An 18,604-nucleotide genomic window follows, 5' to 3' on the forward strand; every position below is an offset into this window, starting at 1 on the left:
ATGAAACCGAATGACTTAAATCTGCGGTTTGGGATCCTTTTAAAGTTTTTAATGCATTTATCCGCGCTAAAACAAACACGCTATAAGTGCATCCAGAAACGCTCCTAATCTCAGCAACATTTCCATTCAACACAACGTAATTCATGAGGCATGTTGTTCAAAGAGGCTTCATAAATACGTCAAACCAGCAGGACTACAAATATAGAAAACAAAAAAAAAGAAGAGTTTAGAAAATTTAGAGTCGTCTAAAAATATTTTGCTCCTTCTGATCTTTTCCCAGGGCAAAAGTGAACTGTGTGAATCAATGCTTTCAGTCAGTGGTTTGCTCTGCAGCTCGTATGCTGTACATCACTGGATAGTGTAAATACATTATGTTTCTACCTGCTCTGGTTCTCTCTCTCTCTCCCCCTCGCTTTGTTTTTGGCTCTTATCTGTCCTTGTCTCTCATTGTCTCTCTCTCTTTCTTTCTCAACCCAACCGATCAGATGGAAGTCCACTTCGAGCCTTGGGCTTCTGTCCAAGGTTTCTGTCTGTTAAAGGGAAGTTTTTCCTTCCCTCCGTCTCCAAAGTGCTTGTTCTGTCTTTCCCTGCTCTACCTGTACAGTGCCTTGAGATAACCTTCTGTTATGATCTGGAGCTAAAAACGAATTGAACACCACATGTCCATTCAGCCGGGACGTACGTTATCAGTAGGAAACCCCAGCGCCGCTTCTCCTTGGTTCCCACGACTCCCTCTGCGATGACGCTGCCTCAAACCCCAGTTACTCTTCCCAGCCACGGACATTTGTCACAAAGGATCGGGGCAGGAAGGCTAAAACCCTCGACAGCTACACCATCACCGCGACATTTATACGAGCATCAAATCAGCTGAATGTGACCCAAAGTGACGCCTCGGAAGAGTTTGTTTCTTTCCCCCCCCGAGTGTAGAACAACCAGACAGACCCGAGGATGAGACGTGTGCGGTGACACGCTTGTATCATCGCACAGAGAGCCCTGTAATCTCCCCAATCAGGAAAACCAGAGCAAATTGGCACTCCAAGCTCGCCATCCCTATAAATCATCATCATGACCCCAATCCTTCAGGAGCGCACGAAGAGGCCTGGGAGAGTCTGCGCCGGTGCCTCTCGTTCCTCACACAGCGTTTCAACGGACCTCTTCCGTTCTCATTACAGGGTTTGATGGCTCTGAACTAGCTACTATAACAGGTTATATGTTCACCATCCAGAATGCTCGTGTCTGTGTGCTCATCTGTGTGCAGCGAACCAACAACTCTAGAGGTCCTAACTTCACATGCAGGCGACCATGAAACGTTTAAGAACTCGGACTCCAGCAGAGATGGAATCACTGTCAGCTGGAGCAGCTTCCTCTCAGGATCCGGAAGACAAAAGACCGATTTGGTGATTTTTCTGATGTGAAATCCAAGCCATGCAGGATCAGAAGGCCCTTCTGCCTGCTCGGGGCTGCAGGGACTTTGAGATGATCGCATGATCATCACAGATAAACCTGAGAAACTTCCACGTTTGAGCAGCAGCCAGCGTTCAGAAAACACACAAAGATGAGAGGCAATCCAAAACTCGGAAGCTTCTGTTCCAAGTCGCTGACCGAAGGTTTGTGCAGGATTTATATTCTAATGAGGTTAAAATGCTTTAAAATGTCTGTAATCTTTATCTGATCCTCTCCTTTCGATCAGGCGCAGGGAAACCTAAAACGCCCGAGCCGAGCCACTTATCCACCGGCGCGTGGAAAAGTGGCGCACAATAAATGCGATTTCCGCGGCTGCTCCGTGCGCCTTGGGACCGAGCCCCGCGTGTTTTATGCGGGAGGAGGCGCGTGCACGGAGATACCGCCGCGCATCCATCAGCTCCTTTGATGTTAGCGAAGCACCTGAAGGAAGAATATGGAGAATTTCCCAATTACAGGGTCCTGTATTCCGTCTGCGCGCTGACGCTGCGTGCGCGCAGAGAGGGTGTGCGCGGCCTGCATGTGCGGCTTCACATCGTGCACGTCAGCACCAGATGTGAATCAGAAGAGAAGCTTCGCAGAACTCTGGGGCTGCTTTGCGTCCACGTTGCGTGGGTCCTCTGCGCAGAGGGGCTGTGCGGCAGTTAAAGGGCAATCAGCGCGCAGAGCAGTGTGCGTGCGTACGCGTGTGCATGAGCGTGTGTGTGGGGGGGGACTTGATTTGGCAACATGCACTTTCACCTCAGTTTCCACGGAACGAGGCGTCTGCGTGCGCGACGCGCCCCCGACTATAGGCCCACCTCTCCCGCGGAGACGGGAACCATGACGCGCACGCTCCATTTCCTTGGACGCCGTGAAGGAGAGATAAAGATCAACCAGGTGCCTCACGCACGAACCTTCAGCCGGTCCCACCCACTCCCAGACCGGATGCGCCGCAGCAGCTCCGACCACAGAGTCGTGGCCTTTTCTCGTGCCTCCACTCCACGCTGTTCGTCACATTCAGACCGGAAGGAGCGCCTCTCACCCCCCCCCCCCCCTCAAACCGTGTTTTCAAAGGGCTTGTTTCATGATGAATGTTTTTCCCATCGACTGTGGGTCCAACACTAAAATGTTCTTTTATTTATGTATGAAATCTTCATATTGTTTTTGATTTGTCTGCAGCTGCTTCATTGGCTGAAGCAGGAGGAAACACTGGAGCAGCAGATCCCAGAGTTCATCCCAGGACAGGCTGCGGCTGGTTTAGAGAATGATTCGAATCAACCACAAAGACACCTCTGAAGTTCTGACGTGTCCGCAGTAAAACATCTGAGCAGCAGTTTAAAGACGGGACTTGTTAATGTTGCTGACATTTCTGGCCTCACACAGCGATGCTTAAAGACGGAGATGGACTGAAGTTTGAACTTTCCTCCTTATGAACGAATGAATGTCTTTATTGTCCGTCTGGACCTGACGTCTCCTTCACCTCCATCGTCCTATTAGACGTGTGAAATCCTTCAAATGTGAAAGAACTGAAAACTCTGATCCACAAAATCTGAGTGGATGGATGGGTGGGAGGATGGACAAAGGCTGGATGGACGGGTGGGTGGGTGGATGGATGGATGAAGGCTGGATGGATGGGTGAATGGGTGGGTGATGGATGATGGATGGATGGATGGATGGAAGGATGGATGGATGGATTGATGGATGGATGGGTGGGAGGATGGACAAAGGCTGGATGGACGGGTGGGTGGGTGGGTGATGGATGGATGGAAGGATGGATGGGCAGATGGGTGGATGGATGGGTGGATGGATGGGTGAATGGGTGATGGATGATGGAAGGATGGATGGATGAAGGCTGGATGGATGGGTGAATGGGTGGGTGATGGATGGAAGGATGGATGGATGGATTGATGGATGGATGGGTGGGAGGATGGACAAAGGCTGGATGGACGGGTGGGTGATGGATGGATGGAAGGATGGATGGGCAGATGGGTGGATGGATGGGTGGATGGATGGGTGAATGGGTGATGGATGGATGGATGGATGGATCAGATTGTGGACCATGTGTTAACCACAGGCTCTAAAGAGAAAGAGAGCGATGACATCACGCTTTATTTGTCCACATGTTCCAGATTACGGCATCTGTTTACAATCTGCTTTATTTATCTTGGCCCGGGCGTTTGTTGTCCTCTGGGGGGGGGGCCGGATTTGATTGGCGCTTGGTGACGCTGTTTGGAGCGAGCGTAGCGTTCATGGCTTTGACTTTGGAGGATGAAAGCGAAGCGTCCAGATACGATTTGAGGATAATCTCGAAATACATTTTTTTTGGCTGCCTGTGAAGGAAACCGACAAGCGACAAAACACGTTATAACAGAAAGTTGTTGATTAAATGTTCCTTGACATTCAGAGAATAGCGATGGAAACGTTTAAACACACATCAGGAAACAAGCTAAATGCGTCATTCATGCAGCCACACGCAGGAATTCATGACTGCTCTTCACCGTTTCCCTTCATATGTTCAGCACATCATGAAAAACTCAACAGAACATTTTTCTCCGGATGTCGCTTCACCGAACTGCGTTTGATATGCAGCGCAATAAAGATTGCATTTAAACATCAAGTCCTCTGGCTTTTGCGTCTCTCTCTCTCTGTTAATCTTATAAACGAAAGGATTTGCAGGTTAATCCTCTTCCATAAAGCATCCAGGAAATGCTCTTTAATGTTTGCGAACATTTTGCTTGAGGTATAGTCTGAAACTAGAGAAGCTGAAGTGAAGCAAGAACTAACAAAATGTGCTCGAGAAAAACTTTCAGTAGTTTGTTTATGTTCACGGAGAGCAGGAGAGGACTTTTCAGTGTCGGAGGATGTTTCAAACATGATCCAGTTTTAATATAGATAAAAACAGGATGTTTGATAACTGCCAGGATGATGAAGGGCATTGGCAGCCTGTGCGTAATTACGCACGAGCGCACCTTAGAGGGAACGTTGCTTGTAACAGATTATTTCTCGACTCAGTTCTTTTTAACACGGAACTCTCATCAGAGAAAGTGTACAATGTGTGAAGTGCGACGTAAAAGTCTTGTATTCACGCAGTTATAACACGCATGTTATAAATAATGAGACTTAGATCTGATTCAGGATGTGAAGGTTGTGCTGCAAACCTTTAAATGTACCCTGAATAACATTTTAAACGTGCCCTTTATGCAGTCAGGTGATTTATGTAAAAGTTATAAAAAGAGTTGCAAAATAGGATCGAGGACGGAGCGACAGCGACGCAGCCAGCAGGCGACCGGCCTTTCTAACGCTTCGGTCTCAGTGCGCAGGTGATGCCCCCTTGTGGCCAAACCGACTCCACCCAACTTTATTTATAAAGCGCTTTAAAACAAACCCAGCGGACACAAAGTGCTGTACATGCGTAGATTAAAACAGAAATAAGTGGAAGATATGAATAATAAATAAAAAACAGGAAAAATAAATATAGAATAAATAAACAAAGCCCTTAAATCATTATGAACATTTAACAGATCAGAACTTTTATAATTATCTTTTCTTCTATAAACGCTACTGTGGCCTCCTGCTGGAGGAAATCCCTAGATATTTAAGTACTGCCATGTATTATATATATAAAACCACTTAAGTTTACAGTAGTAGACTTTTTCTGGAGTAAATTTCAAGTTGTTTACCAAATGTATTTTCATACTTCACCTTACTTACGATGACCTATGGCAAATGTTAAATGACGTGTGAACTATCTTGTTATTTAATCCAACGTAGTATCTTTGACTGTTACGTAGCGCTGACGCTCTCTACGCAACACTGCCACGTAATGACGCAGCCGCGTCTCTCCCTCCCTCTCCTCCCTTTGTGCCGCTGACAAGCCGCCTCTCGTTCAGGACTCGAAGGCAACATAGAGGTAGGTTTATATGCATGCTAATGGCCCGCTAGCTAGCTGAGCACCGTCTTCGTTGTTCGGCCCCGTCCCTGCTCTCAGCCCGGGGTTTAAAGTCTCTTTAAACCGCAGTCAGACGCAGCTCGACGCGCGGCAGAGAGGCTAGGCCTGCTGCTTCGACTAGCTAACTGCTTCGACTAGCTAACTGCTTTTAGCTCGGTGTTTAGAGTCGCCCTCTTGCAGTCGAGAGCCAGAGATAAATAAGCTTAAACAGATTACGGGCTTACCCTCTTGACACTTCACACCCTGCTCTTTTAATGTGCTATAAGGTTACTCATCCGGGGCCACCTTGACAGCTAGCTAATGCTAGCCTGGTTAGCAGTGGGATTCTGCTTCGCTGCCTGCAAACAGAGGTCAAATGACCACCGCACCGGGGATAACGCTTCTCAAACCAGTAGTCGGTCTGCCCCCCTAATTACCCTCAGGGCCGTGATTGATTCCAAGCTTGATCTTATGAAATGCTTCTATGACCCTGGACATTCCATGGGATTGATGTTCCCCTTTAAAAATAAATAAATAATACATTTTGCATAAAGATACGCCCCTCAACCTAGAAGTCGCCTTCCTCACTGAGAGTCACTGCGGGACACCGGTTTGTACGTGCTCCGCAGCATCGCTTCTATAACTGTAGCGTAACGACTCGGACCCAGCGGGACGGAATGGCAGCACAGGTGGGTGGTTTTTGGGAGGCATGGTTATATGTTTGAGTCCCATTCCACTTCTGGTGCTGCTTTATGACCAGTTATCCCAAGATGACTGGATATGGAGGGCTGTCCTGGTGGAGAAAGGATTGAGGAGTGAGGCCTGTCACAAACGTGGTTGAACAGGAGCGTTGACCTGAGAACACACCGAACAAGAACAGAAAAAGTCTTTCTATAAGGTTGTGGAACAGATGTGTTCATCAGTGTCCGATACGAATCCGTGTCTGTCAAAAAAGTAGATTTGAATTTTCACAAATTCTAAGCTCTGAATTGACTATTCACTGGGTAAATTGTTCGAATTCCTTTTCTATCTCTAGCACGTGTACTCTGTCAGTAACATCTCTGTTGCTGTGCTGTAAACGGCGTCGACCGGCTCCTCTGTTCCCCTGATGAAATAGACACGGCTTGCACAAACGGCAGTTCTGCACACAAGCGCCGACTCCCGTGGGTTAGCGAAGACTCTGTAGTGCCTCATTCTGTGGCCCTCAGTGTTCTCTGGAAACATGGCGTCTTCAGTTTGACTGAGGAAAAAAAACGTCTTTTCGTGACCTTTTTACATTTCCCATGTTTCAGATGCATTTCTGACAGGCATTGTGGCGGTTCCTCACATTCCGGGGCGTTTCCCCCATCGCGGGGACGTCTGCGTCCGTGGACACAAACGTTCTAATGTTTCACGTTTCAACCTTCTTCCTTTTCTCTTTACAGATAATGGCTGTTCCTCCAACTTATGTCGACCTTGGAAAGTCTGCCAAGGATGTTCTTACCAAGGGATACGGTGAGCGCCCAGTGACATCGGAGTGTGACACGTAGGCTAGAAGTCCAACCATTTCGATGTGTAGCCCATGAAATGAAGCCGTTTGCGTTCCAAGTGAGCCGAGCAGATATTTGATCTTCATCGCTACATCGGTCAGTGCGTTGTTTGTCCTGCGCAGCACGAGCCGATGGCTGCTGTATCGAACCAGTGCAGAACTACGCAGACGCTAATTCGTTGCTGCGGGTTTCACTCCACGTGAACGTGGTAATCGCTGTTTGATGATATAGCAAGAGAGCGCAAGCATCGCTAAGTCCACTCGGGAGGCTGACGAATGGATTCCAAATCAATAACCTGATTTAATTTGTGCTCGAGCCCCCTCTATTCCGCCGACTGGAATATTAATAGACCTGTAATAGAAAGCAGCGTGACTTCCTTTGATAGCATCGGCGTTAAAGTGCAGTAGAACTTGTTTGACAGTACGGTGCCACTCAACAGGAAGCTGTCTCGCAGTGCTTCCTGTTAGATGTTAGTCCTCCGTTGCCATCGTTTTCATCTTGTATCAAATGTCGTCCGTTTCAGGTTTTGGCCTCATCAAGCTGGACTTGAAAACAAAGTCTGAGAATGGACTGGTGAGTTGATCAGAGCGTTAACATCTTACCCATAGAGGATCTTTGTTTCCATTCAAGTCGTTTATCCTCATCTCCGTAGCAACATCCACCCGGTCTGTCTGACTAGAACTTAAATTCTGCTTTACATGGATTACTTTCTGAAAGCTCCCGGTTCTTTTTCCTCTGAGACATAAGCAGTTATGCGACTGTCAGACGGCTCTGCTTGAATTGGTTAGCTTGTTTGTAGAACGCTGACGCTGGCGCTGTAACCTGCAGGAGTTCACCAGCACAGGCTCGGCCAACACGGAGACCAGCAAGGTCTCCGGCTCTCTGGAGACCAAGTACAAATGGGCGGAGCACGGACTGACCTTCACGGAGAAGTGGAACACTGACAACACTCTGGGGACGGAGATCACCCTGGAAGACCAGGTTGGTGATGGGATGGGGGGGGGGGGGGGGCATGTAAAACGTATGCCTGGGTTTCCTGCAGCGGTTATCATGTTGTCCTTTCTGTCTTCTCGGCTGTAGCAACCTTTTCATCTGCAAGAAATGCAGAAGACGATCTTTTAATTACATTTCGCCAAAGCTTTATTTATTTATCCGTTTGTCGTGTTTCTCTTACGTTTTCACAGTTGGCCAAGGGGCTGAAGCTGACGTTCGACTCCTCCTTCTCACCGAACACCGGGTGAGAACAGCTGAAGAAAGTCTGATGCCTGTTAGCTCCGGCAATTTTATATTTATATTTATATATATATATATATATATGTTCTTTTAATTCTCTTGCAAATCCAGCAAGAAGAGCGGAAAGCTCAAGACCGGCTACAAGTGCGACCACATCAACCTCGGCTGTGACGTTAACTACGACATCAACGGTACGACGGTTCACGGCGCAGCCGTGGCGGGCTACGAGGGCTGGCTGGCCGGCTACCAGATGACCTTCGAGGCCGGCAGGAACAGGATCACCCAGAGCAACTTCGCCGTCGGGTTTAAGACCGACGAGTTCCAGCTCCACACAAACGTGTAAGACTTCCGGACCAGACGGTCGCCTTTCATCTTGCCTCACACAAAATGGATTTCTGATGCGCTGTTGAACCAGCCGGTCTGGCTTTCTGTATCAGTCTGCTCCAACCACGACCCTCAGAGGAGAGGCGCACGCGGCCTAATTAACCTACAAACGCTAGCAGAGGGACGACCCCTGTGAGGCGGGCGAGGCCGCTATCGGTAACGATGCTGATAATAATAAGATGGGAGATGACGCTTTGAAACGCTTCTTCAGCACCCAGACACACGCTCTTCATACATTTGATCCTTGACTGACTGCATGAAGCAGTCCCTTCTGTTGGGGGGCTAATGTTCCTGTCCTGCACGCGTAAACATAAGCAACAGGCTAAAGCTTTTCAGCCGCGTGAACTCCAGCTCACCGTCCTTGACTAGACGGAAGCCTTTAATGTGATTCGTCCTGGTCTGACAGACCGACTCCTCCTTTCTGGCTCCCTGCCAGCCCACCCGAGGCTGCTATTGTTACCCCCGGGTGATGGGATTTACCGTAAATGCCGGTGAGATGGAGTGGAGTGTTTGGCAGGCGTTATGGGCCTCATTGGAAAGGCAGAGCGAGAGAGAGAGGGGGGGGGGGGGGGGGGGGCACAGGGTTGGCGCTGTTTCCTGGTGTGCCCCGTCCAATCCTGTCTGAGTCTGCAGCTGAAGTAGTTATGCGAGGTGTTGTTAATACAGATGTTAATACACACATTCCAATCTGCCCCCCCCCCCCCCAGTAATGACGGCACCGAGTTTGGAGGCTCCATCTATCAGAAGGTGAATGACCAGCTGGAGACGGCCGTCAACCTGGCCTGGACTGCTGGAAACAGCAACACTCGCTTTGGCATCGCCGCCAAGTACCAGATCGACCCCGACGCATCCTTCTCTGTGAGTGACGCGTGACCTGAAGCTTGTTGTATTAGTTCTGCGGCTCATCTCCGTGTTGGGGATTCACGCCGCTCTACCTTGTCCTGAAATCGAAGGTCCAGGATCAGCTGCTCAAGTCTCATTCACCTCTGAGTGTTTTGTAACGTTTATGTTTGTATTAGATGCTTGTTTTTTATTAATTTGTTTTAAATCTGTGGTTCCCACACAGGCCAAGGTGAACAACTCCAGCCTGGTGGGTCTGGGCTACACTCAGACCCTGAAGCCAGGTGAGTGAGTCTGTATTTAACATTCCCAAAAATACTCACCGTGTCCACAAAGACCAAAAATCATTTCGCCAAATACTTTCTTTAGAAGAGGCTAGAGTCCAAATGTGAGTCATATCTGTGAGATGTACATGAATATAAATCAGTCTTCTGTTTTAGAGGTCATGAAGTAAATGTAGTCATGAATAGAGACATTTTTTAAAGGTGTTTTTAGAATGTATGGACAAGATGTTTGGTAATCGTTTCATTCCAGTTTGACGCTCCAGTTGTCAAGACGCGGATGGTAATTACTAGCTAATAACCACAGTTCCCCTCCGGGTACGAACCAGCAGCAACTTTACCCTTTAGTTGGGCTGGGACAGGTAACAAAGGGTGGGACGGCACAGTGAGCGGCGTGTAGAAATGTACCATCAGTCCGTTGGATTTGTTGTCTGAAGATCTTTGTGTCTCTGCATGTCTCATCTCAACGCGTGTGTTTCTGCAGGCATCAAGCTGACGCTGTCTGCTCTCCTCGACGGCAAGAACATCAACGCCGGCGGCCACAAGCTCGGTCTGGGCCTGGAGTTCCAGGCGTAGGAGACTGAGGAAGATCTCTGTGCACACTCTCACACGCACACACACACACACACACACACACACACACATTTCCCCACTGGAAACATCCACCCCCCCTTTTATTGATTAGGGTTGTTTTTGTTGCATTGCCGTTGTCGTCAGTCTTCGTTGTTTCACTACATCCCAAACACGATGCTTTAATTTGTTTGTCTCTCTGCTGTCCAGCGCCGATAAAAGGGAAAAATCAAAAGTAGAAATAGCCCGAGGTGCAGGCAGAGCTCCACACAGTTTAGAAGCCCCACCACCAGATGGCGCTGTCGCATAGCCATTAAGCACTCCTCGTTCAAATGTGGTACTGTAGCAGTGAAATAAGTGTATTCTCTCACCTCTGCACCTGAGAGCTCCGTCTGTCCCTGATGAAAGCAGCTCTGAGATCATCACACCCAGATCTGTACATTCTGTGTTCTTGTGTCTGCATTTGGTGTCTTTTGTTACATAGCGAAAATAATATTTTATTGACAGTCTCGCGTAGTTTTAATCCACCTGTGAAGTCTTAAGGCAGTGACGTGTCAGTTCTTCCTGGTCGAGCAAGCGAACGGAAACCTATTATGCACGGATAAACATCTCTGGGAAAGTGTTACAACTTTCTGGAACAAGATACAAAAACAAATTCAACTAAATGGGAAACGGTAGTTTTCTACAACTGGTTATGGGAATCATTGTATTAAATCACAGTATTGTTATTCCCTGAATCAAATAAAGAACATGGACCGGTCTCTGCTTGTATTTGTTCTTCTATGTTATAATAAGTCTTTAGAGATAAACTTTCGTGTTTCTGGAGCAGGAGAATACATGAAACGCTGCTCGAAAGTCTTCAGAAACATTAGTTCGGATCCCTGGATCCTAGTCCTCATTTACATAACGCAATGTTTGTAATGACGCTGGGCGGATCCGGGCTAAGCCACGCCCCTTCGGTGACTCACGCACCAACATGGCGACGTGTGGGAAGATGTTGCGAGGCAGGAGGAACATTTGGGCTCTTTTCCTTGTTGTTTTCCTCCAGCTTTTCGCCAGCGGCTGCCTGTCGGCTCCTCTGAGCGACACGACGCAAGGTTTGTTCCTGTTATTGAGATACGTGACGTCACGAGCTTCCGGTTTTCATGAAGCGGCGGCGGTGCCCGCTAGTCGGCTAACGCTAACCAGCTTCCGGTGAAGCTAGCGTTACGTCATGTTTAGTTGAGAGACTGCTTCCCCGAAGAAAAGTCTTAAAACAACGCATATCAGTATTTAAGTACTAATTTAATAATAATAAAAAAATCATCGTGAGACTTCTTCGACGGTTGTCTTGTTGGAAAACGCATCTTTATGGAAGTTTCGGTTGAAACGTCACGTCGTAAACTCTTAAATGTCTCCACGACTCCGGAGAGCCGTGAAATCAGCGGAGGTCACGTCAATCATTTCCATTTCACAGCGTTCAGGTTGCATTGTGGGAAAGGTCAGCCCTATTGTTCCTTAAGATATTACCTGTGTCACGTGACCTCAGAGCAGCCCATGCATCACTGGGACTCTGCAGCAGGTCATTCTTATCAAGGTTTACTGCAGTACTGGAGCAACACTTGCTAGCTCAGTATCTCTAGTTTTGAAGCATCTAATTTAAATAAACTCTTCTTTTCATATAAATAAACTCGCACTTGCTCTGTGTGAACGTCCCCCCCCCACCGTGCAGCTCGGTGGGGGGAGATTATCGTCCTCCCTTTTGCTGAATATTGATTGAAGCGCGGATGACTCTTCTGCATGCTGTTACGTGTGTCCGTACGGATTATATACCTTGAAATGCTAACAGCAATGTATCAGCTGTATTATTTATAGTTGGGTAACAGGCAGCTAAGTCTGTCCCGGCCGAAGTTCTTGAATTTGGAATTACTTTGGGGGGGAAAAACGAATATCTTACTGGTTTAAAATCTGAATAAAGCTGACACCAAAAATATGGCTGTTTGTTCAAAGTAGAAACGGTGATGAAATGCGTGATTTGAGCAAATATTTTAATCCTGCTTCAGTATTAAGACATTTGTGCTTCGGCCCGGTTCCTGGCCCGTTTGCCGGTGCTGCCACAGAGTCCTCTTGTGGAGTTATTTGTGCTGGCGTTAGCCCAACCGTATGAATAGTCTCGTTCTCCTGCTGCGGATGTCGTACGCCGTGATCCAGGCCATTAGTGTTCTCCTCCCTCCCTAAGCTGCAGCTCGCGCTCCCACAGGATGGAATAATGCTTTCACTTGTTCGTTAAACGGGGTCGTTCATTCTGAAGAGGCTGGCTGGATGCACGGGGTCAGTTTGTTCCTGTGCACTGTTATGATGCAAGTTTGTTTTACCGAACGGCATGATCTAAACGCGATTTAAATACGGATTTCTGTCAGTGGCGTTTCAGTTAAAGGATTTCCAGGACGTAGCTGTAAAACTGCCAAATATTTCTCCACAAATCTTTATATTCACATTTCAGACAGGCTGAAGAGATGCTTTTTACCCCCCCGCCAAGGAGGTTATGTTTTTGCTGGTGTTTAACTGTTAGCAACATCACTCAAAAAGTTACATACAGAAGTTTTCAGGAATTATTAAATTGAATTTTATCCGGACCTGATCCGGATTGCAAATGCTATTGAGATTTTTCTAAAAATGGGGGTACACTTACTCCTACGGTAAGTGTACTCCCATAAATACACGGTATTAAATACCTACCGTGTATTTAATAATGTAATGTATGCCGTTTAATCAAAATTGCTTCTTGCTTGACGTTGCCAGATAAAGCTCAACAGGGAAACGCGCCTCTCGTCCCGTCTCTGACCGGCGTGAAGGACGCAGAAGGCGGAGAGCGTTCACCACCTGAACAAAGCCCAGCTTTGCTCGAAACCAAGAACTCTGCGAAACCTGCTGGAAGCCTCACAAACACGCCTCAACCAAAAACATCCACAGACGGTGAGGAGACTCATCCGGACGCCATCATCAACACAGATCGGAAGCTCGAACCCATCGGAAACGGAGACACAAGTCCAGCAGTGGTGACCAATAAGGCGACAGTGGACCGCACTTCTGCGCTCGCCGTCGTGTCCACTACTCCGCCTGCTTCCACCACACCTGTAAAACCCACAGAAGCCATAAAAGCTGTGACGCTCAGTGGACAGACGCTGGACACCGACTCCAAAGCCTCCGTCACGCTGGACACGTCCACGGCGCAGTACACCTACTCGGACGTGCTGCTGGCGGACGACAAGGAGCCAGCGCCTCACATCGACCTGGAGACCTACGCAGAGGAGGACGGCGAAGACGCCGCCGGCGAAGAAGACGACTACGGGGACGGGAATGACTTCATGGAAACCAGGTTTGAGAGCGACGTTAATGGAAAAGACCAGGGCGGGAAAAAGCTGGGACAGCCAGACGAGCTGGCGAAGAGCGGCGACAAGGAGGAGGACACCTACGACACCGAGGACGAGGACGGGGACTCCCACTTCTTCTTTCACCTGGTGGTCGTGGCGTTCCTCGTGGCGATCCTCTACATTATGTATCACAACAAGAGGAGGGTGAGTACGACCTCAAACTACGATAGAAAGCACGTAGCGCACGGCTAGCGCTAACAGCGTACGCTCTCTGTGTGAGATCTGTAGAGGCGGGCTTCAGACAAGGCCGGGCCGTCGTAATCTGGGTCAAACATTTGTAGTAATGAGTCCAATGATGCAGCCTTCCATCATTTTCGCTGGTCTGTCGAATGAGAAATGATTTTATTTCAGCAGTCTCCATTTGCATCCTTTTCTCTACTTTTCAGATCCTTCTCATGGCGCACAGTCGGCGCTGGAAAGACGCCCTTTGCTCCCGCAACACGGTGGAATATCGCCGCCTGGACCAAAATATTGACGAGGCCATGCCGTCCCTGAAAATGACCAAAGAGTACATCTTTTGATCTTTTGGTTCAGGAGAAGAATTTGTTTGGACCCGTTGGTGCTGGGCCGGGCCTCTGCTGCGCTTTCTCTTGCCTGACGGGCCGACGGCGACCAGGGTCTGATCTGTTTGTTCTTCAGGCTTTTTTCTGTTTTTCTGGATTGAGAGATTTTTGATGTCCTTTTTTTTTCTTATTTAATCATCTGTTATTTAAATGTTGATTCATTTTTTTCTTGGGATCTAATATTTGTTTTTTTTGGGAGTCTGCGTCTTTCAGCCTTACAGTTCCTTCTCACCTTCTCACCACATATTCTTAATATCTTTACTATCCTTACTTATAAAACGATATGTTAACGTGGTTTGGTTCTTTCTCCCATGCTAGCTAGATTTCCTTTCAGCGCTGAGCTGTGACCCGATACATGAGGCATTATTATTGCACTTGCAGGTACGTTATGGATGCTTTTGTTTTGTAAAGGTAAGAATGAGCAGGAAAGCAGCGATCGAGGAGAAGCAGGCATTTAATCAGTGCACTTATTCTGACATTGTCCACTTTAATAAATTAGTCTGTCGGAGATTCAAATGTGTGTGAAAATGACGCATTGGGATAATATTTCATGGAAAGTTATTTAAAAATGCAGCTTGGAGAATAACAAACTTGAAAGGAACGACTGACATTTTATTTTGAAATGTGATTTTGCGTCTGTTTCTCCACCTCCTAATTGCTGTGATAACTTTTCAGAGTTTGCGTTGTGGCTGTTTCGTTTCACATTCTTACTAAACGTTAGAAATGAAGTCGGCGAGGGTTTTATTTCTGTTACGGTAAACTGGTGCGATTTGTGGGACTAACGTCTTCCTTTCTTTTTATTTGACTAATTGCGTCTTGGAATTCTGCCCAGGCTTTTTCCACGCAGGAATGCTGGGACTGGCTCTTTGTTTTATGGCTTCGGTGAAGTCTGTCAATCATCTCTGGTCCTCGGAGCGGCTGAGTTCCCTGAAGCTCACACTGAACGCACCATTTTTAGTTGCTTCCTATGGGGGGGGGGGGGACGACCACACTGTTCTCATGACTTGACTAATCACAGCCAGATGTTTTCCCATCTGTTGCCATGCCTTTGATTAAAATGTCATGATCTCTATATTTGCTTTCAGGCTGCGTTCGCCTTCAGCCAGTCGTTTCCGGTTGTCCCGCGTGGACAGATGATGCGATTTGCACTGCGCTAGTCATCCGAGCTCGACTGAGAACAGGATGTGTTCTTTGTTAAAGTGACAGGGCGACAACGCTCATACAATCATTGGTAGAAGCTGTACAATCTCTTTTGTCAATAAAGCACAACTTGTATACGGCGTCTTCTCTGTGCCTCTTCCTGGGATGGATTATTTCTGATCGGAGATTCTGTCAGATTATTCCCATCAGAGCCGTGTGTTATTCTGCTTCAGTAATTAAACGGGACGACACTTGACATGAGCTTTGTACCAGGCTCAGAGTTAATGCCCCGCCCCCTCATCTGTTGCGGGTTTTAAAGGTTAAATCTATACATTAGCAGAAGCTCAATGTCTCAACACCAGATTCCAAGCTGAGCTTCACCGGAAGGAGGCAGCATGCGCACACACGAATAACGTCAATAATCAAGGGGCGGTCGGCTGGAAATATTTCCAACACAAAAGCTTTTCTGATATTAATACTAAATCTAATTACCCAGTATCCTTCAGAACTCCGACAGGAGGAGGAGCCAAGCCTCTGCGTTGTGTACTTAAAATCTTAAGTGACACTCGACACCTCTGACATCGGGAATACAAAAAAAAAAAAAAAAATCCTTTCGATTTGTTGCTGTGTGTCTTCCGAAGAGGACAATGACAGCTAGATGGATTTATACAGCAATCAGTTGTGTACATCCTTCACTGTTTTGCAGTACTAGTAATCCTAAAGTACTACACCTCTTCTAAAAGCAGCAAATCTTCAGCTGCAGCGTGACATGAAAGGATGTAATCCGACAAGTTACTGCGGAAACACACTCCGACAGCGTCTCGGGTTCAAAGCTTGTTTTCTGCTTGGCTGAAAATATATCCCATTAATATTTCAGTCCAGGTTTGTTGATTTTACAGTAAAACTGACAGGAAAGTGCAACTTAATCCTCGCTCTTCAGGCGTCATCATGAATAATCGGCCATTATTCTGATGTGGTTGGAACATGAATGACAACTTCACAAATTAGATTAAAAAAAAGGCCTCCATGAATCACTCAGGATTGTCTTTATTTACACAAACATTTTCTTTTTCTCTGTTTCCACGGGTCAAACTAAAAGGTGTGTCCCATCCAGAAGAGATTCTGGATCACTTTGTCATGGAGGCTGAGGATTTCTATCTTACCACTGAGTTTCATCCGGATCCTGCGGTGCTGGACTCCGCCCCTCCAGGATTCAGGCATCCAGTGTCAGGTTGTTAAAAGGTCAGCCGCACCTGAGCATCATAAAAACTTTATTGTATCGGTTCCTATTTAAGATATTGTGCTGTCACTGCGACTTGCATGTAATGACGTCGTTTGTGGGACTGCGAGGGATTATTATCGGGGAAGGAAAATAAAAGGAAAGAAATAAAGAGTTTATTTCCTCTCTCTCTCGCTCACTCTATCACACACACACACACACAGCTGTGAATTTATGTGGCAACAAGTTTCTGAAATGTCTTCTAAACTCTGAATTGATCACACACAAAAAACACAATCTAACGTAATTCTGAAGGATTAAACGGCAAGGACACTTTTACTGATGAAAGTCTGATCTATTTCAGGGTGTTTCGTAATAAAGTATTTTTTTAACGTCCCGCATTAACTCCCAGGGTGTAAAACGGCAAATCAGGTCTGGTCTCTGGAGCTTCAGGATGTTTAACGTCTTTAACGTTTCAGCGGGGAGCATCAGCCCCAGAACCATAAAGGTTTGTTTTCATGGCTAAGGAATCTAAAAAATCTAGATAAAATAAATGTAGGATCATTATTTTTTTTTTTGTAAATCACAATATAGGGGGACTGAGCTGCTTGGCGGAGGTCTGCGCTCTCCGGGTGCTTTTCTAGTTTTATATGCTTTGTTATAAACTGAGGCATGACAAAGAAAAGATGTATAACTCTAACTCCTATTTATTTAGAAAAGCTCCGCGTTGGCCGGATGTGTAAATTAATATTTGAATGCATTTATACCAAACAACTGGGGCTCTGCACACGCCTTTATCAGTTGTAAATATAAAGGGTGAAAACAGCTAAACATTGAATATATAATGACCTCTTATTTCACTATTTTGAAATGAAAGAAAATTAAATGGAATAACTTTCACAAAACAACGTTTTTATAAGAAGTCGCTCTGGTATCGATGCAATAACAACAACAACCTGATTTATTCATTCAAACTCTTTATTTTCTCTGCCGCTCAAAAACTCGGCCCTCCTGCTGCTCCCGTTGTCGTCTCCTCCATTATAAAAATTGCTCTGCCCCCTGCTCCCTTATTTACACCCTGTTTCCCCCACCACCGCATCGCTGAGACGCTTCTCATCATATTTCTCGCGATACGGCTGCCGTTGTCAGGTGATGAAATGGTTTCCTGGACCAGAGCGGGCCTGGCAGTTGTTCTAATGTTTGGATTTTAGAAAGGCAATAAAGCATTGCTCGCTCGCCGCAGCCGACAGAGAGCTATATCCAGAGCGGCTGTCGCTCTGCTGCATTTCAATTAGGAGGATAAAGGCTGGATCAAACACCGAGCGTGTGCAGCTTGATGTTAAACCATGCACACCTGCAGCATTGTATTCTGACCCTGTGGAATTGGTATTTTCAATACTTAATTTCTTGGTTTGTTTACTGTATTTCAGAAGGAGGAATGTCACAATAATACCAAGGAAAACTTTAGTATTGGCTTGAGCTGAGGACAGAAATTCAGGAATTATGCTCCAGTGTTGTTGTTTCAGGTCGTGCTCTGGAGTCGGAGTTCATCAGGTAGGGATTAACCATGAATGACAGGCGTGGCTTCGAACCACACGGCTGGACAGGCAGGTTCCAGTCCCACCACTGTCCTCCGTCCCAGCCCACGGACTGACATGGAAACCATTATTACCTTCGACAAACAGTCCGGCGAACTGGAGCGGGCAACAGAATAACTGTCGGCCTGCAGGTGAGCTATTCTCAATTTGGATTTCTTGTCATGGAGTTAAACAGACCAACGGGGGCTACAGAGCGCCTTTTAAAAAGGTGAAATAATTATTTCAAGCTTGCACACGGAACAAGATCTCTCGAACTCTCGCCCCCTCTCTTTCCCCTTCTGTCAGCCTCACTTTAATTTCATTCGCTCTCTTTTCTGCTGCTCCAGAGAAGCTTTATCCTCTGAACCGTCTGCTCTATTGTGCAGCGACAGAGCCCTCATCAAAGTGAAGCAAAAGGGCGAGAGGGTTCAGAGAACAGACGTGGGTGTGTGTGAGTGTGTGCGAGAACCAACACAATGCCTGC

The 18,604-nt window shown here is 46.9% G+C and overlaps 2 protein-coding genes across 2 annotated transcripts; both read left to right on the forward strand.

Moving 5' to 3' along the window:
- The first annotated feature begins 5,271 nt into the window (after positions 1-5,271).
- On the forward strand, positions 5,272-10,969 carry vdac1 (voltage-dependent anion channel 1). Its single transcript, XM_068745053.1, has 9 exons — positions 5,272-5,353; positions 6,796-6,865; positions 7,424-7,473; positions 7,729-7,881; positions 8,085-8,137; positions 8,245-8,472; positions 9,225-9,375; positions 9,584-9,641; positions 10,123-10,969. Exons 2-9 carry the CDS (start codon positions 6,799-6,801, stop codon positions 10,212-10,214), a joined length of 852 nt encoding a protein of 283 aa, XP_068601154.1. The 5' UTR covers positions 5,272-5,353; positions 6,796-6,798; the 3' UTR covers positions 10,215-10,969.
- A 215-nt stretch (positions 10,970-11,184) lies between these two features.
- On the forward strand, positions 11,185-15,459 carry c10h5orf15 (chromosome 10 C5orf15 homolog). Its single transcript, XM_068744798.1, has 3 exons — positions 11,185-11,305; positions 12,990-13,765; positions 14,008-15,459. The coding sequence occupies exons 1-3, from the start codon at positions 11,185-11,187 to the stop codon at positions 14,140-14,142; spliced, it is 1,032 nt and encodes a 343-aa protein (XP_068600899.1). The 3' UTR covers positions 14,143-15,459.
- The last annotated feature ends 3,145 nt before the right edge of the window (positions 15,460-18,604 follow it).

This window comes from Brachionichthys hirsutus, chromosome 10 (genome assembly GCF_040956055.1).
Source record: "Brachionichthys hirsutus isolate HB-005 chromosome 10, CSIRO-AGI_Bhir_v1, whole genome shotgun sequence".
Taxonomy (NCBI): domain Eukaryota; kingdom Metazoa; phylum Chordata; class Actinopteri; order Lophiiformes; family Brachionichthyidae; genus Brachionichthys; species Brachionichthys hirsutus.